Raw genomic sequence first — 17,231 nt, 5'->3', positions numbered from 1 at the left:
ATCTTTGTTTACCAAAAGCTATTGCTGTAACCACTATCACATTGATTAGGACTTAATTCCCTTTAATCAGCAGTGCTGTCTTAAACATGGCAGAAACAGCAGTTGTAGCTCATAACAGGGCTTTAAATGGGGCTTGTGTGTGCATAAGAATTCTGGGATTTTTTTGTAGCTTGTGGTCATTCAGCTGGATAAATGTGGAACCATTTAAGTACCAAGTGTTGTTTTGGTCCTTGCTGGCAAATGAAGCTTAGGGAAAGAGAAGCTGTTTAAGTGAAGTAATGAGTTATATAGCTCAAAGATAGCAGAGGTTCATAGTGTTCAGAGATGAATGGGTTTCCTATACAGTGCTTTTAGCTTTCATGGGAATTCCAGATTTAGACTCGTAGTTACAAATAATTTAATTTTTTGTGAGTAGAGTGGTGGTCGTTGACTGTATGTAAACTACACAATTCAACTCTAAAATGTCTCAGAGAACTTATGGATTGGTGTTAGGATTTTGGACAGCCTCATACTTCAGCAGAAGAGTATTGCTTGTGTCTCTGTACCATGTAGATTTTATGCTTTTAGGAAATTGTATTGACTGGGCAGCCTTAGTGCTTCCTGCCTTTCAGGATTCTGAAACTCCATTGTGCCAAAGGAGTCCTGAGGCAGTAGCTACTTTGGAAACTGATTTTTAAAAAGGCTGTGTTTGGAGGATAATATTACATGCTCCTCAAGCTGTCCTGCTCTGCTCTTTAGTTGGTGCTTCTCTAGGAGGCATTCTTCTTATGCTTTTGTTCTAATCTTTCTTTGCAACATGAAAGAAAATCCTCTGTTTCATGTGTTCCAGGAGTTCCTTTCATCTTTCAAAGTGATGTTCCTTACTTTGTGATGTAATTGCCTATATGAGCTAGCTTTTGAGCTGTAAAACTAAGTATTGTTTTTGTTGGCAGGGTTATAATGTTTGCCATTTACCACATGCCATTGATTGGTAACCATAATGAAGTAAACAACTGAATGTTTTCTTCTCTCATTTTTCTGTTTCTCACAGGTTCATTGCTAAACCATGTGCCTTAGGCCTTAAAGTCCAAGCCAATGGACCACAGAAAGCTCAACCTAATGCTATCTTGGAGAAGGTTTTCACAGCTATTACAAAGGTACTGTGTCTGACTAAAATATTTACCTTGTGAAGTGGTTTGTGGCACTGTAATCTATGTCTGAACAAAGCAAAGCTAACAGATAAATGCAGTGCTGTGTTTCTGTACCTCAAATCAGAGATTCAGATATTGGGGATGTCATTAATATGCCACCTTGAGCAGTTGTGTATCCCTTTGTGATGTCTCCTGAAAATTTTCAATAAAAAATTGTCAAAGAATTGCTTTGTAGATGCCATATGGCCACTTAGATATTTTTGCTTCTTATCTGTTCTTGCTTTTTATCTATTTTGTATCAATTTTTGCAAAATTGTTGGGGTTTTCAGAAAAAAAGGATTCATTTTAAGCCAGTAATATTGATACTGAGTTTTCCATGAAACTTCAAAGCTATCCCTTCTAGGGAAAGGCCTGTTTTGCTGGTGTCCCAGCTAAAGGAGAACAACATAGAAAAGTGGGGAGAAATTGACTGAAAAATGTTTTATTTACAGCTTGCATATCTTTCTTGTACAAGATTTCCCCCCACAACTTACATATCTGTCTCTACATCTCTCACCATATGACATCTCAACCTGTTTGTTGTTCTGTCCATGCTTTTCAAGCATCCCAAATTTTTCTGCAGGAGCCTTCCATTCTCACCTTGGCTCCAATCTGCAGCTGGGCAGCAGTGTAAACAGAGAATATTAAAGTCATAGAGGATAAAACTGGGTTCAGTGTCACAGACAGTGAAATAGGCTGTGGATCTGTCTTGCTTGTGTGTCCTACACTACCCAGAGATCACCATGGCACTTGCTGTGACTTTGTCCTGTTTTTCGGGAGGGGATTGTGTGTGCCTTGTTTCTGAAAGCTTCAGGATATACTCATACAGACTCAGCTGAAGGAAGAATGGTTAGGTTTTGTTAGTTGTGCGGTTGTTTATTTGTTTGTTTTTAATGTTTTGTCATAAAAACTGGGAGTCTGACACAGGGCCTGAAATACCTGTGACTGTGAAGAGCTCCAAACAAAAGTATCTGCTTTCCTGCAAGAGTCTGGTAGCTGCTCTCAGAGCAAGTGTCCAATTTAGCTCCCTGCCTTTTTTGAATCCTATACAGCAGTTCTGTATTGTCAAACTCCCAAGAGCTGCATCAAACATTTCATTTTTCTAAGGTTACAGAAATTGCTTTTCTTAACCTTCCGTTGAAAAACTAGTAGATACTTTGGTAGACTATGAAACTTTATTGAGATGGATGCCAAATTCATCCAACTTCAACCTTCTCTTGTCTCATCCTTTCATTTCTCTCTCTTTCCTGTGTTTTCTTGGAGGCTGATAGACAAAATTTCAGCCTAACAGAAATCTTGAACGTCTGTGTCTTGCAACAGTAAAAAATTTAAGGCTCTGTTTTGTAAGAGCTCTTGTGCTCCATTCAATATATGTAACTGATTTGCAGAAATAAAGCTAAAGTTCCAGAAAACAGATTATGCATTTTTCTGTTTATTTTTAAAAAACTGTGTGATCAGGAGAAATACATAAGAAGTACATATGCTTCACTGTACATGTAGAATTGCTCTATGATTGGAGATTTGTCCTGTATTGCTCTTCAAATTAAAGACAAACTAATTTTCTTTTGCCTTACCTCTGCACTGGTTTGCACCCACGCTAATGGTGTGAGACTTCTACATTTTCTGCTTTGGAGAGTATTTGTGTGTATTTAGTTTTACTGAAAACAATTCCAGAAAATGTCTCCCTGTTGTCAAGGTGATTTGCCTTTTGAAGTTGCCGCTTTGTTTAGCGATCTCATTTTTTAACATTATTGTGCAGAAGCATGGGATTTATCTTCTTTGTGTACCATCTTCCCTAGTGCAAGAGTCCATAGGACAAAGATCCTGATGTAGGAGAGTGGAGCAGGTATTAGGACAAATGTCCTGATGTAGGAGAGTGGAGCAGGTATTAGTGTGTGGCAGGCAGTGGGGTGTTTGTAAGAGCCACTGCTCCAGAAATGCATGGCATTTTATGGCTGCTAAACTTCACTTCCAAGTCTCAAGCAAGTTTCAATCCCATTGTCCCTTTAAAGTTTTTTATCAGTAATGGATCTGCACATCACATTACGGCATCTGTCCTTCTAGATTAATTGTCATTGTAAATGTATTCTGACGGGAATCTGCCAGTAGAGATTTCTGTGAATTTATTTCTGTTTATCCATGTGTCTGACTGACAGCCTTGGTAAGAAGGCTAGAGTCAATTTCAGTGGTTCTGAATTTAAAGTGCTAATGCAGTTGAGCTAGAAAATAATTTTAGTGCTTCTGTGTTTTGTAGCATCCAGATGAGAAGAGGCTGGAAGGGCTCTCCAAGCAGCTGGACTGGGATGTGCGCAGCATTCAGCGTTGGTTCCGACAAAGGCGCAACCAGGAGAAGCCCAGCACCCTTAGGAAGTTCTGTGAGAGCATGTAAGGATGCATGTTCTCTTCTTGTGTCTTGTTGAGCCTGTGTTCTCATCAGTTTTCCCCTTTGTTTTTCACAGGTACTTTTGCAGCCAATTAGAAAATGATACAAATTGGTAGAATATAACTAATGAGAAAAATAATCTTCGTTTTCCTGAAGGAGTCAGATTGTACTTTTCAGGGATTTTCAGTGGTCAAAAGCTTGCAGAAATCATGTTGCTGTGATTCTATACTATCAGGGCACCAGCTAACACCAAATCACCTGATGTTAGTGTGCTACTTACAGCACTGCCTTTAGCCATACAAGCTGATGCACATCTGAAATGGAGGAACAAAGATAAAAGGCAGTTGGGCTGTTTAAATAAAAAGAAGACAGAAGATAAATTGTCTAAAGATGACTGCCCTTTATTAAACAGAATAACTTAGGTGTCAGAATGCTTAAGTCTGTTCTTTGGTATTTACAGCTAAAATCCTCCTTCCTTAATGTTTAATAAATCAAGGCATGATGAGATTATGACAAAATGGCTTGGTCATTTTGTTGCCAGCAGCTGCTGGCCTAAGAGTTACTATTTTTTGAGATCAGTGAAGAACAACCTTTATTCTGCAAGGGTTGTAGTTAACTTGTCAGCTGTGGAGTCTTGGGAAAACGTATTGCTTTATTAGTCTTAGAGGTAGCATGTTTGGGTGGCATATTTTGCTTCCTCTGTAACTCAGCTCAAAGACCTCACTCTCTTGGACTGGTGTGAGGGCATCTGGGTGAACCTACAGATAGAAAAATTTAAGCATACCATGAAATACTGGCATGGATAGGATAGTAATAGGTGCTGAATTTGTGGCATGCATTATCAAAATGGGCTGCAAATGACAGCTATGAGTGTAGACTGGAAGGTAAGGTCAAGCTGTAGTGAAGTGCTGAAAGAATATAGTGCCAGCTTTGTTTAGAGGGAGCCATTGGCATTTCTGCAATATGTGTATTTAACAGTCATGATAAAACTTGTCCAAACAGAAGCGAGATGGCATAAATAATAGGTCAATACTTCAGGTTCTCTCTGTTCATGGTTTGCAAGAGGTACAGTGAGAGCTGCCTCTCTATCTCTGTGCTACCTAGTGCTGTGGGAATGTGGTGTTATCCAACCCAACTGTGTGTGCCTTGCCCTGGGAGCATTTCCAGTGATGGACTGTGTGCCACCAGCTGACCTGACACATCTTGGACAAAGTTGTTGGCACGTAGTCAGATTACTGCTGGGAGCCCAGGGTTCCCTTTTATCCCTTCAGTACGGGTTCAGTTAAAGTGTGGTTTAGTTAAATCTGTCCATCAGAGTGCTAAGCAAGGTACTTCAGAAAGTTTTGACCAAAGAAATCCTTTGGTGTGGGGTCTGTAGCCTTTTCATAGCTATTGAGTTAATGGGGTGGCTTTTCAGAGATGTAGTGACTGTGTGTGACAGGTGCTTTGAAGCTCTGAGCTCCTGAAGTTCATGTTCCCACAGCAGTCATGGGAAGGGGAGCACTCCAGTCTTCAGTAATTCAGGTGCCAGTGGAGAGTTTCGACAGAACAAAGTGTGCCCTTATCTCATAAGCAAGAGCAGAGCAAGCAGAATGACAGTGATCTCTGCCTACACCTTCATCCTGCTGAGCTGCTGTTGTCCCTCCAGAGAAGGCTTCAGTTTTCCTGGGAACAGCACTGATTGACTGTGGCGTGGGAAGGAAAGTGAGAGAACCCACGGCAAATGTGGATCTGCCTAAAAAGAACTCCAACTCTTTTCACATGGAGACGATTTAATTTACTGCTAGACAAAGTGTTCCTTGGGCCCAGAGTGGCTTTTCCATGATGAAAGGGAAGAGGAGCTGTGCCAGAAGGGCTGTAGGCCATTTTTGACTGCCTTATCTTGCTTGCAAATGAATAGCGTGGGCACTATCTAAGGTAGAGTAGCTTCAATGTGACAAAAGCTGAGAGTGAAATTTAATGATAAACACACTTGCCTGAGATGAATGATGCCAAAGACCCAGCCCCAAACACATTATGCCAGTAACTTCATTACTAGGTTCTTATTGTCACAGATTTCTCACTTTCTCTAACCCTTCCCTTCTTTTCAAACAATTACAATTCTGGTCATGAACAGAGTGCAGAGAAACCCCAAAACCTACACTGCTCGCTGCTTCTTGAGGGGGAAGGGGTGTTTGGTGGGTTTTGTAGTTTTTTTTTTGTTTCTGTTTTGTTTGGTTTTGTAGGTTTTTTGTTGTTTTGATCTGTGGGTTTGTTTTTTTGTTTGTTTTTTTTTGGTTTTTTTGTGGTTTGTTTGTGCGTTTGTTTGGTTTGGGGGTTTTTGTTTGTTTTTGTTTTGTGGGGAGTATTTTTTGATGGTTTTGTTGATTGTTTGACTGGAGTAATTCCTTTGCTGCCAGTCTTTGTCAGATATTCAGGCCATGGGCAGATGATGGTTATATGAAGAAAACCACAGTAGTAAAATCTCCTGTTTATTGATACTGTTTGTGTCACAGCATTATAGTGAAAATAAATTACTTTTTCAGGAACTTTTCATAGCCAGTATTCACACCATAGAGTTTTGTCTGTCAATGTGGAAGAGAAGGTGTAATTTTATTTTGGAGCCATAGAGACCCTAATGGTGAGACCCTAGTGGTGTTACATACCTGCTTAAGTTTTCAGATGTTATGGTGATAAGTATTTATATGAAACATGAAATAGATAATTTCACTAGGTGGTGATTAATGTATATAATCACCAGGTGGTGATTAATGATCCAGTCAGAAAGTAATAAATGCAGCACTGAGTATTATCTTACTAGCAAGTCAGTCCTCATATCCCAAGGATTAGGTGATTCTGGCATGAAACCTGGAGTTCAAGTCACAGTTTGTAGTCACTAGGAAAGGTATCCACCTAGTATAACCTCAGATTGCAAAGCTCAGGCACTTAGCCCACTATATGAGCTGCAGAGAATAGTCTGTCCATAGCTTTTCTTTCTATTTTGTGAATTTAGACCATTTGCACTCCTTTCTTCAACTTGAAAATCCAACAGCCATAAAGGAGGGAAAAAAGTGGTCAACTAAGTGTGCAAAATGAACTTTTTTACTTCCATGTATTTCTGTTGGGCTTTTATTATTCTTTTCTCTCTGTCCCTATGGCACAGCCTAAATCAAGAATATTATTTTGCTTATTGCCACACAGAATACAGAATCCAATAATGTCTTTGTTAATGTTTGATGTGTCAGAAAGCCAATGCAGGAGTGATTCCCAAACCACTTCCAGTGTCCTCCCAGTTTCAGTGTGTTGTTTCTGCTCATAGTACCAGTGTGTAGGCATGTCTGGTTTTCTCAAAGAGAGAGCATTCTGTCCTCTCCCCTTGTTGTCTGGCACAAAGGGAGAGAACCTGTGATGCCAGAAGTTACTAGCCTGGGATTTTGGAATGTCATCAGGCCGATGGCTTGTCTGTCCTACAGCTATGTACATTTAAGCAAGCTGTTTATTAGAGATATGTATGTGGTTTCTAAGGAGTGTCTGGAAGAAACATATGGCCAAGAGAGATGTTTTGAGTTTCTGCAACATTCTGCATGTGAAAACATGGAAATGTGCAGACAGAAGAGCCAAAGATCTATTTTTTCCTCCCCTTTATTCTCTAGAAGAAGCTTGGATACTAAATTGTCTGTAAGTAGGGTGTCTTTTAGTTTTGATGTAGGGGAGAGAAGAGTCTCTGTCTTGTATCCTAGCTAGATATTCTTTTTCCTAAGGAATTGAAATTTTGTTTATGCACGTTTTGTTGTTGCTTTGGAGGAAGATTTTATCTGTCTGTGCCTGGCCTGTATATGAGTGTGTGTGTGTGCACATGTATGTGTATAGATGTAGAGGAATACCAATTGGGGTTTTTTTTGCTTGTTATACACGTTTGTGTGAAAATTCTGTGGGCTGTTAGCAACTTCTTGGGCATACTGCTTTTCTCAACTAGCAGAGTAATTCTGTTCCTACAAAATTGTACTGGAAAAATAACTGTGAAAGGGATAGAAATGAAGACAGCTGTTTGGTTGTTGAAATTCTGAACTGTACTGATGCACATGATAACAGAACGTGCAAAAGAATTCATCAGTCTGTGCTCTGTGTTGAGCAGTAAAGCATTAGAAAATAAATAGGCTTTTAGCTCTGAGTATTTAATAGCATCAGGCTCTCCTAAGCCAGCTTCTAACACACTTCTGATCTGAGGAAAAATTTGTGGTAGGTGGTACTTTGAGTCCATTTAATTTTGATTTGTCAACTGCTCCAGTGCTAGATGGAATGAAGGCCTAACCAGTGTTTCATGAAAACTGTTTTTCATGAAACTGTGTTTCAGTGTCCTAGAAAAGCAAAGAGGGGATGAGTCTGTGAAGACCCACAACGTGCTCTGCAGCAAATGTGGTTGTTACTCGTCAGTGGCCACAGAACTGCACTATCTCCCTTGTTTTCCTTTGCTGTTTTCCATGGAATGGGAGTTGCTGTTACTTGGGCAATCAGATATTTGGTATTGTGTTGATAAGTGGATTATGACATGAGGGGCAAGTAGGTTCAGGTGTTGGCAGAGTCACATTTGTGAGGCAGCTTTTGGATGAAGGATGTAGGTGTTCAATGAAACATGAAGGGAGTTGGAGCCTGTGAAATTGTTCCAGAACAGGGAATATGCGTGTTTGCTGAGTGCAAGAGGTGTTTATTATGGCTTCAGGTGGTAGGGGAGTTGAGAAAGGAGACTCTTAATTGCTAGTAAGTGGTAACTGAAGTGCAGAGTAACAAAGATGATCTGGCAATTTTTATCTGTACTAAGCAAGCATGTAAAATACTGCCTTTTTACAATAGTGCTGTAAGAGTTGCATTTAGACTCTGGAGTTAATACATTCAAGGACCTATTACTCTCTTAAAAGAATTATGTCTAGTAACATCACTGAAGAGAGATGTGCTTGAATACAAGGCCTCTGTAGAAAGTAAAAGTGAATGAGGCATTTATACTGAGACTCATGTCAGGGAAACTAGAGCTATACAAAAAGGCCTGGAGTAGTGTTTGGCTATGTAAAACCAAGACAGAAATCCTGATCTGTTTTACATCAGGGTAAGATGTTGCTCCACAAGAGTAGCACTCAATGGTTTTGCATGTTACTGATTCCTTTGTTTGCTACTCTCTAAGCCATGTATGAAGTCAGTATGGGAAAGTATTGTTGGAGCCTTTTATTTTGTGTAAATGTATGTTTTTGTATGATGTCATTCAGCACTGGTTCACTGATGGCCTCCCTGCTCAAAGAGAAAGATGTGAGACAGTATTGGTTGCCTTGAGTTACATAATACATGGTAATTTGTAGCTTGAGTCCCTGGACACACAAATGAGTGAATGGCTGGCAAGTTGTCCTAATTTTAAAGTTGTGAGAGCACAGTGCAGCCATGTCAGCAATTCTAATTATTCTCTAGCACTTGTTCTCTGATAAATCTATATTAGCCATCTTCTGTGTACCTCCTCTCCAGCCCTCAGCTTGCCCAACACTCACACTTCCAAAGGCAGACTCTGGGCAATGAAGCCCAGCTGCCACAGCGGGGTTTGCTCTGGGTTTCTGCCTTCAGCTTTGCCTCTTGGCACATCTGTCTTTTTAGGCTGGGCCTCAGGACTTCTCACTGCCCTAACATGGTGTTAGGGGGAAGTTACAACATTGGTTAAGTGTCAGGAGTTGCCAGCCCTCTTTCCCTGCGATTCTGCTGGAGCAGACAGGCAAAGATGTCCATGCCATGTCCTCAATAATATGCTCACTGTGTTTTAAGACTTTAGTGCTTTAAGCGCTTATTATTTTGCGTCTTGTGAAATTCCCTCTTCCCTCAAGTTGAATTACTTAAAACTCTGAATTCCCTGCCCTTACTGCCTTCTGTGACACAGTTTTTAACACAATTAATTAATTTAAATTAACTCATGTGCTCATCCTGCAAAGACACCATCACTTAACATTATCATTGTACATTAAGCAAGGTTATAATTAACTAGGTTTCCATTCTCTTGTGGGTTGTATGGGCTCACCCTTGTCTTATATTATGGAAATTAAATAATTCCTCCGTAAGTTCTAGTTAATGTGAACACAAATCCAAAATTACAGTCACAATATAACAATTTAAGAACAACTAAAGGAAAACTGAAAAGACTGAAGTAGCTACTGTTTTCTTGTGTTCTATGCACCTTAAACTGTCTAATTCTTCATTGTGGCAGAACAAGCTGCCACCTTCAGTCAGCCTCAGCTTTAAATGAAGTTGGCAAACTGGAGACAAGTGCCTTGAAACACTGAAGAGTTAAGTGGCAGTAAGATATTATTTTATACACAGCAATGAATGAATTTTATTTCATGCACTGCAAATCCTTACTTCTCTCTTCTCCCTTGTATTTATGTTGTTGCACAGTTTTATTTCATATTTGATTGCCTTTCATTTTATAGATCCATGGACTATGCCTCTTCACAGAGACACAGAGTTAAGAGGAAAATTAGCAATGTTAAACATTGTTTAACATTTTTCACTTGCATATAACTAGGCATATAACTACACTGTTTTCTGTGTTAGTAGGTTGTCTGCCAATGGCAAGGGGCTTGCAGTGGCCTGTAGCTGAATTTATGTAGTGGTGGTGGTCTCTGTGAGAACACGTACATGATGCTGATGGAAACGAGAAACTTGCTAGTTTGTCTGATGCTTTTTGGGATAATGGTAGGCAATGTAGCTATAGGCACATGGTAACCAATGTTTGATACAGCTGCTATCTTCTGCTTTGGTGTCTCGCCATAGACCTGCTGTGGCAGCTCACAGAGCCCAGGCTGCACTGGGGACCTCTCTGGTAACTTCATCTCTATGCTCCTGTTTTGCATTATATGTAAACCTATGAACTCATTACATTTTATGGTACTATCAGTGTGACAGGCCCTTCTGCTTGTATTGACTGGTGACCAGGATTTGCTCATACAGGCATGTTTATTTTTCACTTCCCTGAAGTTCAAGAAGCTAGCAGATTTAAAAAAGGGTATGTGAGATTTAAATTCTTCATTAATTTTTTCAGAAGATTCAAGTAGTGCATCAGCTCCTGTAGTCCTGGTTATTGGCAGGGTAAATCTTCTAAGATCAGGCCCTGAAACAGCCTGAAATTGTGACTATCAGACAGGAAGTATTCAGTATGAGGTGCTGCAGAAAATGTGCTTTGAAATTCTTAATGCTATCCCTTATGGTTAGTTATTGAAATACTTTAAGACTAATGAATATAGTTTGGTTAGATGGTGCTTCCTGGTAAATTTGGGGTTCTATCTTCTTTATCTGCTCTGATAAAAGCACTTTTGCAAGAACAATAGTACAAAAATTTCCTGTCCCTCTTTCTTTGTACAGTGCTTGGAATGCTGAGGGAAAATTAATCTTTAAAAATAAAAAATGGACCAAATAAAAGCCTTCACTGTAATGAGCAACTTGTAGAGGGTTTTTTGAAGTTTTCAGTGATCCAACAAGCAATGAATGAGAGACACAGAAAGGGATGGAACATAAATGACAAAGTAAATACATTTCTTTGGCATGTAAAAGGGAAAACAAAATTGACAAGATGAGGTTTGCATACTCTGCTATAAACATTGCTTATCCTCCAATTTTAGCTATAATAGCCCTGCAACTCCCACTTGGAAGTTGGGGAGGTTTGTCTTCTGAAATGGAAGCACAGAATGTGAAGACAAAGCAGAGATCAGGGAGGCAGACTGATCTCTGCCTGGGTAGTCAGAGGCTGTGTGGTTGCTGTGCACAGCCTGGGATGTGCTGCATGGATCCAGCACAGCCAGCAGCTCCCTCAGGGAAATGGAGAAGCAGCACTGGCACCCAGCCTGCCTCCACACAGGCCATACCACTACGGGTTCAGCATCTGCTTCAGCAGGGCAAAAACCGCTCTGGGGCACACTTATTAATGCTACAGCAGAGTCACATTGAGCATGGGAGCAAAAGAAAACAGGTAATGCGAGTTGGTCTAAGAAGGTGGTTACCTGACACAAAGGTGCCTTATGCATACAAATGTTGGCCATCGAGGCTGGACAACATCATCAGGTGAAATTCATATGCAGTCTGGAAGATTCAAGTTTTCATTCCTCTAGAGCTGTAAAGGAGTGGGACAGTGAGCAGCTGTTGTGCCTGCAGCCAGGTGAGTTGTGAGATCACTGTGAGATTGGAGAGGAGAGGTCCCTGTTAGAAAGGCTTTGCATTGGTTTCTTGTCAGCTGTTTGCATTGAGCATCACTGATGAGAGAACAGGTCTGCTGGTCAGACCACAGGGATGGTGCGTGGCAGCAACCTCTGGTTTTTCTGTGTGTGCTTCCCATGAGCTTTCCAGATAATATCTCTTTGTAGGGCAGGATTTGGCAAGGATCATAGGTCTCTGAGGTCTTATTTTTATTTTATGTAGCCCTCAAAGTACTCAGAAGAGAACAGTTGCATAATCATTGAACAGAAAGTATGTAACCTAGAATGAGTTACCAAAACACCTTTTGTATTATACATATTTTCTGGCCTAATTATAAAAACACACTTTATTATTTATAAAACTGCATTACTTCAAAATTTATTACTGTGTTTCCTTTCCTCTTTTCTGCACTACTAAATTTTGCTCTTAAGACTTTCAGAGCTGCATTTTGAGCGTACAGATTTAGGACAGGACTGGTCTCAAGTGGCTCTGTAATACTAAATATTAAATAACTGATTCAAACTGCAACCAAGAGGAAAATCAGATGACAGTCAAGTCTTAATCCAGAAGATTGAAGAGGAGAGCAATACAGTGTTGTCAATTTATCATGCCTGATATTTTGCACATCTTAGTGAGTTGTGCATAACTGCCTTCTTCCTCATAAAACATCTGCTTAACCACAGTGCAGGAACTATTTACCATTTGCATGGTCCAGGCTGACTCCATGCCAAAAGAGGCAAGAAGATTTTATTAATTCATTTATTTACCTATGTATTATTTTTAATTAACATTTTTTATATCTGCTTGCATCTGTCAGGCTTTGTGGAGATGCAGCAAATTATCTTTACAGAAATCTGGGAAGGCAGGAAATTGGAACAGTGGAGCTTCTTCCATCAACCATGCAGTCATACTTGCAGCTTTGTATTAGAATAGGTATCAGGATTGAAGATAAGTAAAGATTTAGTGGAGTCTACTGTTTGACCTCCTATGTATTAGATGGATTAAGCATTATTTTTCAGTGCTCTGTCTTGTATTTTTACATAATTTGTTGCCTAAAAAATAGTGTCTTTAGGGAAATTTTTTGTTGGTTTAGGGAGAAGGGTTACTGTTTGTTGTGTTTAGTTTTGGTTTTAACTTAAAGTTGGAGTAATAGGTAGGTGGACAATGTCACAGATATTGAGAAGTTGATCCAGAGGTTCAGAGTCCATTTTTTTTAGGATGATCCTCTAAATATTTGTCTTTAGAGGTAGTCATCTAGAAGGAATGTAAACCTCTGGCTATGTCAGAAGCAACATTAATTGGATTAAGTCTTCTTGAGTGAAGTTGAAGGCTGTCATACTGTAGTTGGGAGAGCAGAAAAATGCAATTTGAGGATAAAACAGACTGCTTTAAGTAACAGTGGGCATGTGTGGAACTTAGTGGTGCTTCTCATTTAAAAGAAATAAACACTGAATACTGCTTAAGCTCAGCCTCAGAAATGCTGCTTTGAGCACTCTCACAGTGAATAAAATTTTCACAACCAAAGGAAACCATTGCAGCAAAAAGTAGTTTTCAGTCGCAGCTAATGATTCCATAGCCCTGCTACATGTTTGTGCAGCCCATTCAGATTGTGGGGATTGAAATGGGAGAACAAGCTGTATAATGGTACTTCAAGCCTTCTCATCTCCAGAACCAAGACCTGCAACTGTGGAGATTGCATGAAGCTCAGTTTGACTTTCAGTCCAAAGCCTGAGCACAGAGGTGTGTCAGCCACTGCCAGAAGGTGAGCAGGGGATGATGGAGAACAGCAAATCTTACGTTTTACTGCAATCTCACATTCACACATGGAAGTGTATTTCCATGGAAAAACTTTAGGCATCTGCATTTTCTCTGAAAATAGTTTTCAGAGCCAAAGAGCCAGTTTCTTCAACTGCAGACAATGTGGTGAGCTTATGACTAGTTGCTAAATAACAATGAGGTATTTTTAAGGTTAACTGTTTTGAAGTGTGGCATTCTTACATTGCTGTTTGTGGCTCTGTCTGTAGCAAACCAGCGGCAAAGGCATCTCTGTAAATAACAGCTACAACTCTGCAAGAATAATGGGTTTTATGTTTTTAACATTCTGTATTTACTATGTTTGGTGTTTTGTTGTCAGCAGTTGGATAGCTTTGGATCCTTGCTGAGCGGCAGGCACTGGTTTGGCACCAGAGCCGTAAGCACTGTGCACTGCGAGCTGGGTGCCGCAGAGTTCTGCAGCAGCACCAGTGTTGTGTGCACAGCCTGGCCACTCAGTCTTCCTGCAAAAAAAATGGAAAAAAGGGAAAACTCCAGGAGCAGAGAGGCCTTGTGCCTCTTCACCCTTCCCCTAGGGAGAAGTGTCCATTTTTCTTGGGGAGGCTCCCATGCTGAGCTCACTCAGCCCAGACATGTGCTCTGCAAAAAGTATGGAGTAGGGGAGGGGGGGAGTGCTTTGTTTGACCACTGATTGAACTTTTTTTTTTTTTTTTTTTTTTTTTTTTTTTTTTTTTTTTTTTTTTTTTGTTAGCCAAAGTTTAATTTCATATTTCAGAGCAAAAATTCAGAGGAAAATTTAAAGGACAAAATTTCATTGGTGTGATGAAGGGAACCTGACAAGACATAAGCTCGAAATTGGTGAAGTGCTTGCTCAAGTGGGCACTTTAAATAGTTTTTGCTGAATTGAGCATACCATGGGGTATATCAGGTTAGTTGGTGGAGGCTCTCCAACTTTTCCATCTTTTTAGATGATGTTCTGTGTCATGCTGAAGCATCTTTAAAATTTCATTAGCAGCTCAAAGTTAAAGGGGTTGAGACTGCTGTGGACTGGGAATGCATTCAAATGTAGAACAGGAGCAGTCAGATCTGCTTGTGCACCTTTGAGGACTCTGCAGCGTTCTTTTTAAGACTACATTAGAAAATAATTTATTTTTCTGTTATGGCAGAGTCACTCTTCAGCTTGACTTTTTTGCTGCAGTGTGTCACATTCATGTTTGAAGCACTGGCCTGGTAAGCAACAGCACAACCTGAAGAATTTGCTGGAAGGTCCATAAGTCCATTTGATCTCCCTTATTCAGATGCAAGCCTGGTTCAGTTTGGAAGTCTTATAGTGGAGGACTAAAGTGAACCTCATAAACGTTATTGTGAGCAGACAGATCAGGTCTTTCAGAGCTCTTGTGCCTTGAGTGCTTTCATCTAGGTTTGCTGGATTCAAACTAACTTCAGCCATTCAAGCAGCACACTTTGTGTGTAAATGGGTAATTCAGATTTTGTCTCTATACAACTGAGCAAAGCAATGTTTGAAGTCTGAGGGACAGAGTAAATTCTCACAAAACAGGGAAGCTTCAGCTGTTTTCATCTTTCGGTTAAACATGAATTGATGTGGCAGTGGCCCATGATGGAGTGCTTTACCTTGTGGCCTCCTCTGTATGTCTTTAATAGGGCAGAGAATATTGCTGGGGGAAAAGGGGAACAAGAGATATTTTAGTATGCATCTTGCCTTGCTTTTCCTGTTCTCTTGGGCTCTGCTGCTGCTGCCTTAGAAGAAGTTGCTTTGTCTGCTGAAGACAACCAGCTGTGACCAAACAACAACAGTATCCAGTGACATGTGGACACTCAGCATGAGCTGCTGATGCTTAAACAGGATATTAGAAAGTGTCCTAGGAGGCACCTAGGACATCTTCCCTTTCTTGGGTTCTGTAACTATTCAGACTGTCTTAGGCTAGAGGCACTTTCCAACATTAGATTTGGGACTGTTACCTAGGACAAGTTTGAGACAGCGCTTCATTAACCACCACTTTGTAAATTCAGTTAGAATAAAACTCAATAACCACACACTAAGAAGGGTGTCCTTCTCTTCCATGATGTCCTGTGCAGACAGAAAAAACATTTTGCCCAAGTTTTCAAATGCAGAGATGTTTTTGACACTGGGCTAAACTGTGAATAGCTGTGAGTTCAGGTCATAACATTTTCCCTTTATTTGCATTTCCTCATCAGTGGGCTTCATTGAGACCCACATAGAGGCATAAAGAAATATGTACTGTAGATTGAAATCCATCATTCATATTAGAGTACTTGTTGCAAGAGAATTGGTTGGAGAGTTCACCTTTGGAGGGATCTTGCTTGGACATATCTGCAGTGTATGAAAGGTATTTCTCACATACATTCTGTCCAAGTACTCTATGTTCACGGTGTCTTCCAAGTGCCAGTGTGAAAACAGTGTGCCATGTTAGTACAGTGCCCAAACCCTTGAAGGGTTTGCTGTTTCTCTCATATCAGTTTAATAAATCTATTTCTTCCATGCTATGCGACTACAGTGTAAAATAGAGATTCTTTTCAGCTGAAGTATAGCACTTTAAATCTCATTGATGTTCTTACACTCTCCTCAGATTGGCAGAGGGTTATTTATGTATGACACAACTGTCTTTCTAAATACTTGTAAAAGTAGTTTTGAAGATAAAGGTATGGATTAACCTTTAACATAGGAACATTTTCAGTTTTGTAATAATTCCAGTAATGTTTGAAAGCACTCCAGTGCCAATTAACGGGAAGCTAATAGTTTTGCCAGTGCAGAGAAAGTTGTAAGTGCTGTAAAATGTGTCACTGAAGATGATTCATGTTGCAGCATTGCTTCACACTAAGGTAGCTAAATCTCATCCTGCTATAAACATTATGATTATTACTTCTCTGGTGTTTATATTAAGCATGTTTGTGTAGTCAGTCCAACCCTTGGGAAAAAAAAACCGAATTCTTCTAAGAATTTATACTGCACAAGGTTATGATTTTATTTCCTTAGACTTCCAGTAGTTCTTTCATAAATGAGTAATGGGTCCAAGAGATAGGCAGTTGCTCTCTCTGTCTTCTTTTCTTGAAGACTGGAAAAAGACAGAGGTGAGGATGATTTTGTATTAAATCTCCTGGTGTTTTCTCTTATTTTCCATGGAATCCTGTTCTTAACTTCTAGTTTGCCTCTATCTGAAAAGAAAAACCAGAAGCTCTGCAATTATTCTGAATGCATTTGGGAAAATGTAGATAATTTTTATCAAGGGATGCATGGGAAGTGGATGTAAATTATGGATATGCATCTGTATCCAGCATATCAATCTGTCCTAAATGCACTCCCTAAAACCACATGTGGAGTGCTGCAATCTGCCAAGTGAATTTCCAGCTCATTGAATGAATGACACTTTTCATTTCTAAAGAGTCTATTTGACATGCAGTACTCCCAAGTCACCTGTTGAAGTCTTAATAAAATTTCTTATCATCTTTTTCCTGGTGTCTAACAAGAGATGAACTTTCCTGCAACAGATGGGTAAATTGTCCTCTCTCCTCCAATGTCCTGCTAGTTTTCATTAAACTTTTAAAAACATAATATCCTCGAAAATGTGTGAGGATTTTCTTCCCCTGTTTAGATAAAATTAGCAAGTATTTTCAGAGAGCTAATGAGAGGCCAGGAAAAGCAGGCAAATGAGCACAATGCTTGATAACAG

The 17,231-nt window shown here is 39.9% G+C and overlaps 1 protein-coding gene across 3 annotated transcripts in view; it reads left to right on the top strand.

The window, feature by feature from the left end:
* CERS6 (ceramide synthase 6) overlaps positions 1–17,231 on the top strand; it is a 112,968-nt gene that overhangs the window by 46,140 nt on the left and 49,597 nt on the right. For all 3 annotated transcript variants that reach the window (XM_064718031.1, XM_064718030.1, XM_064718029.1), the window contains 2 exons: positions 1,031–1,136; positions 3,424–3,554. In XM_064718031.1, coding sequence (XP_064574101.1) covers positions 1,031–1,136; positions 3,424–3,554 — 237 coding nt within the window. The remainder of the gene's footprint in view (positions 1–1,030; positions 1,137–3,423; positions 3,555–17,231) is intronic.

This window comes from Zonotrichia leucophrys, chromosome 7, assembly GCF_028769735.1.
Source record: "Zonotrichia leucophrys gambelii isolate GWCS_2022_RI chromosome 7, RI_Zleu_2.0, whole genome shotgun sequence".
Classification (NCBI taxonomy): Eukaryota; Metazoa; Chordata; class Aves; order Passeriformes; family Passerellidae; genus Zonotrichia; species Zonotrichia leucophrys.
Note: the sequence above shows the minus strand (reverse complement) of the source record. Positions and strands in the feature narration are given on the sequence as shown.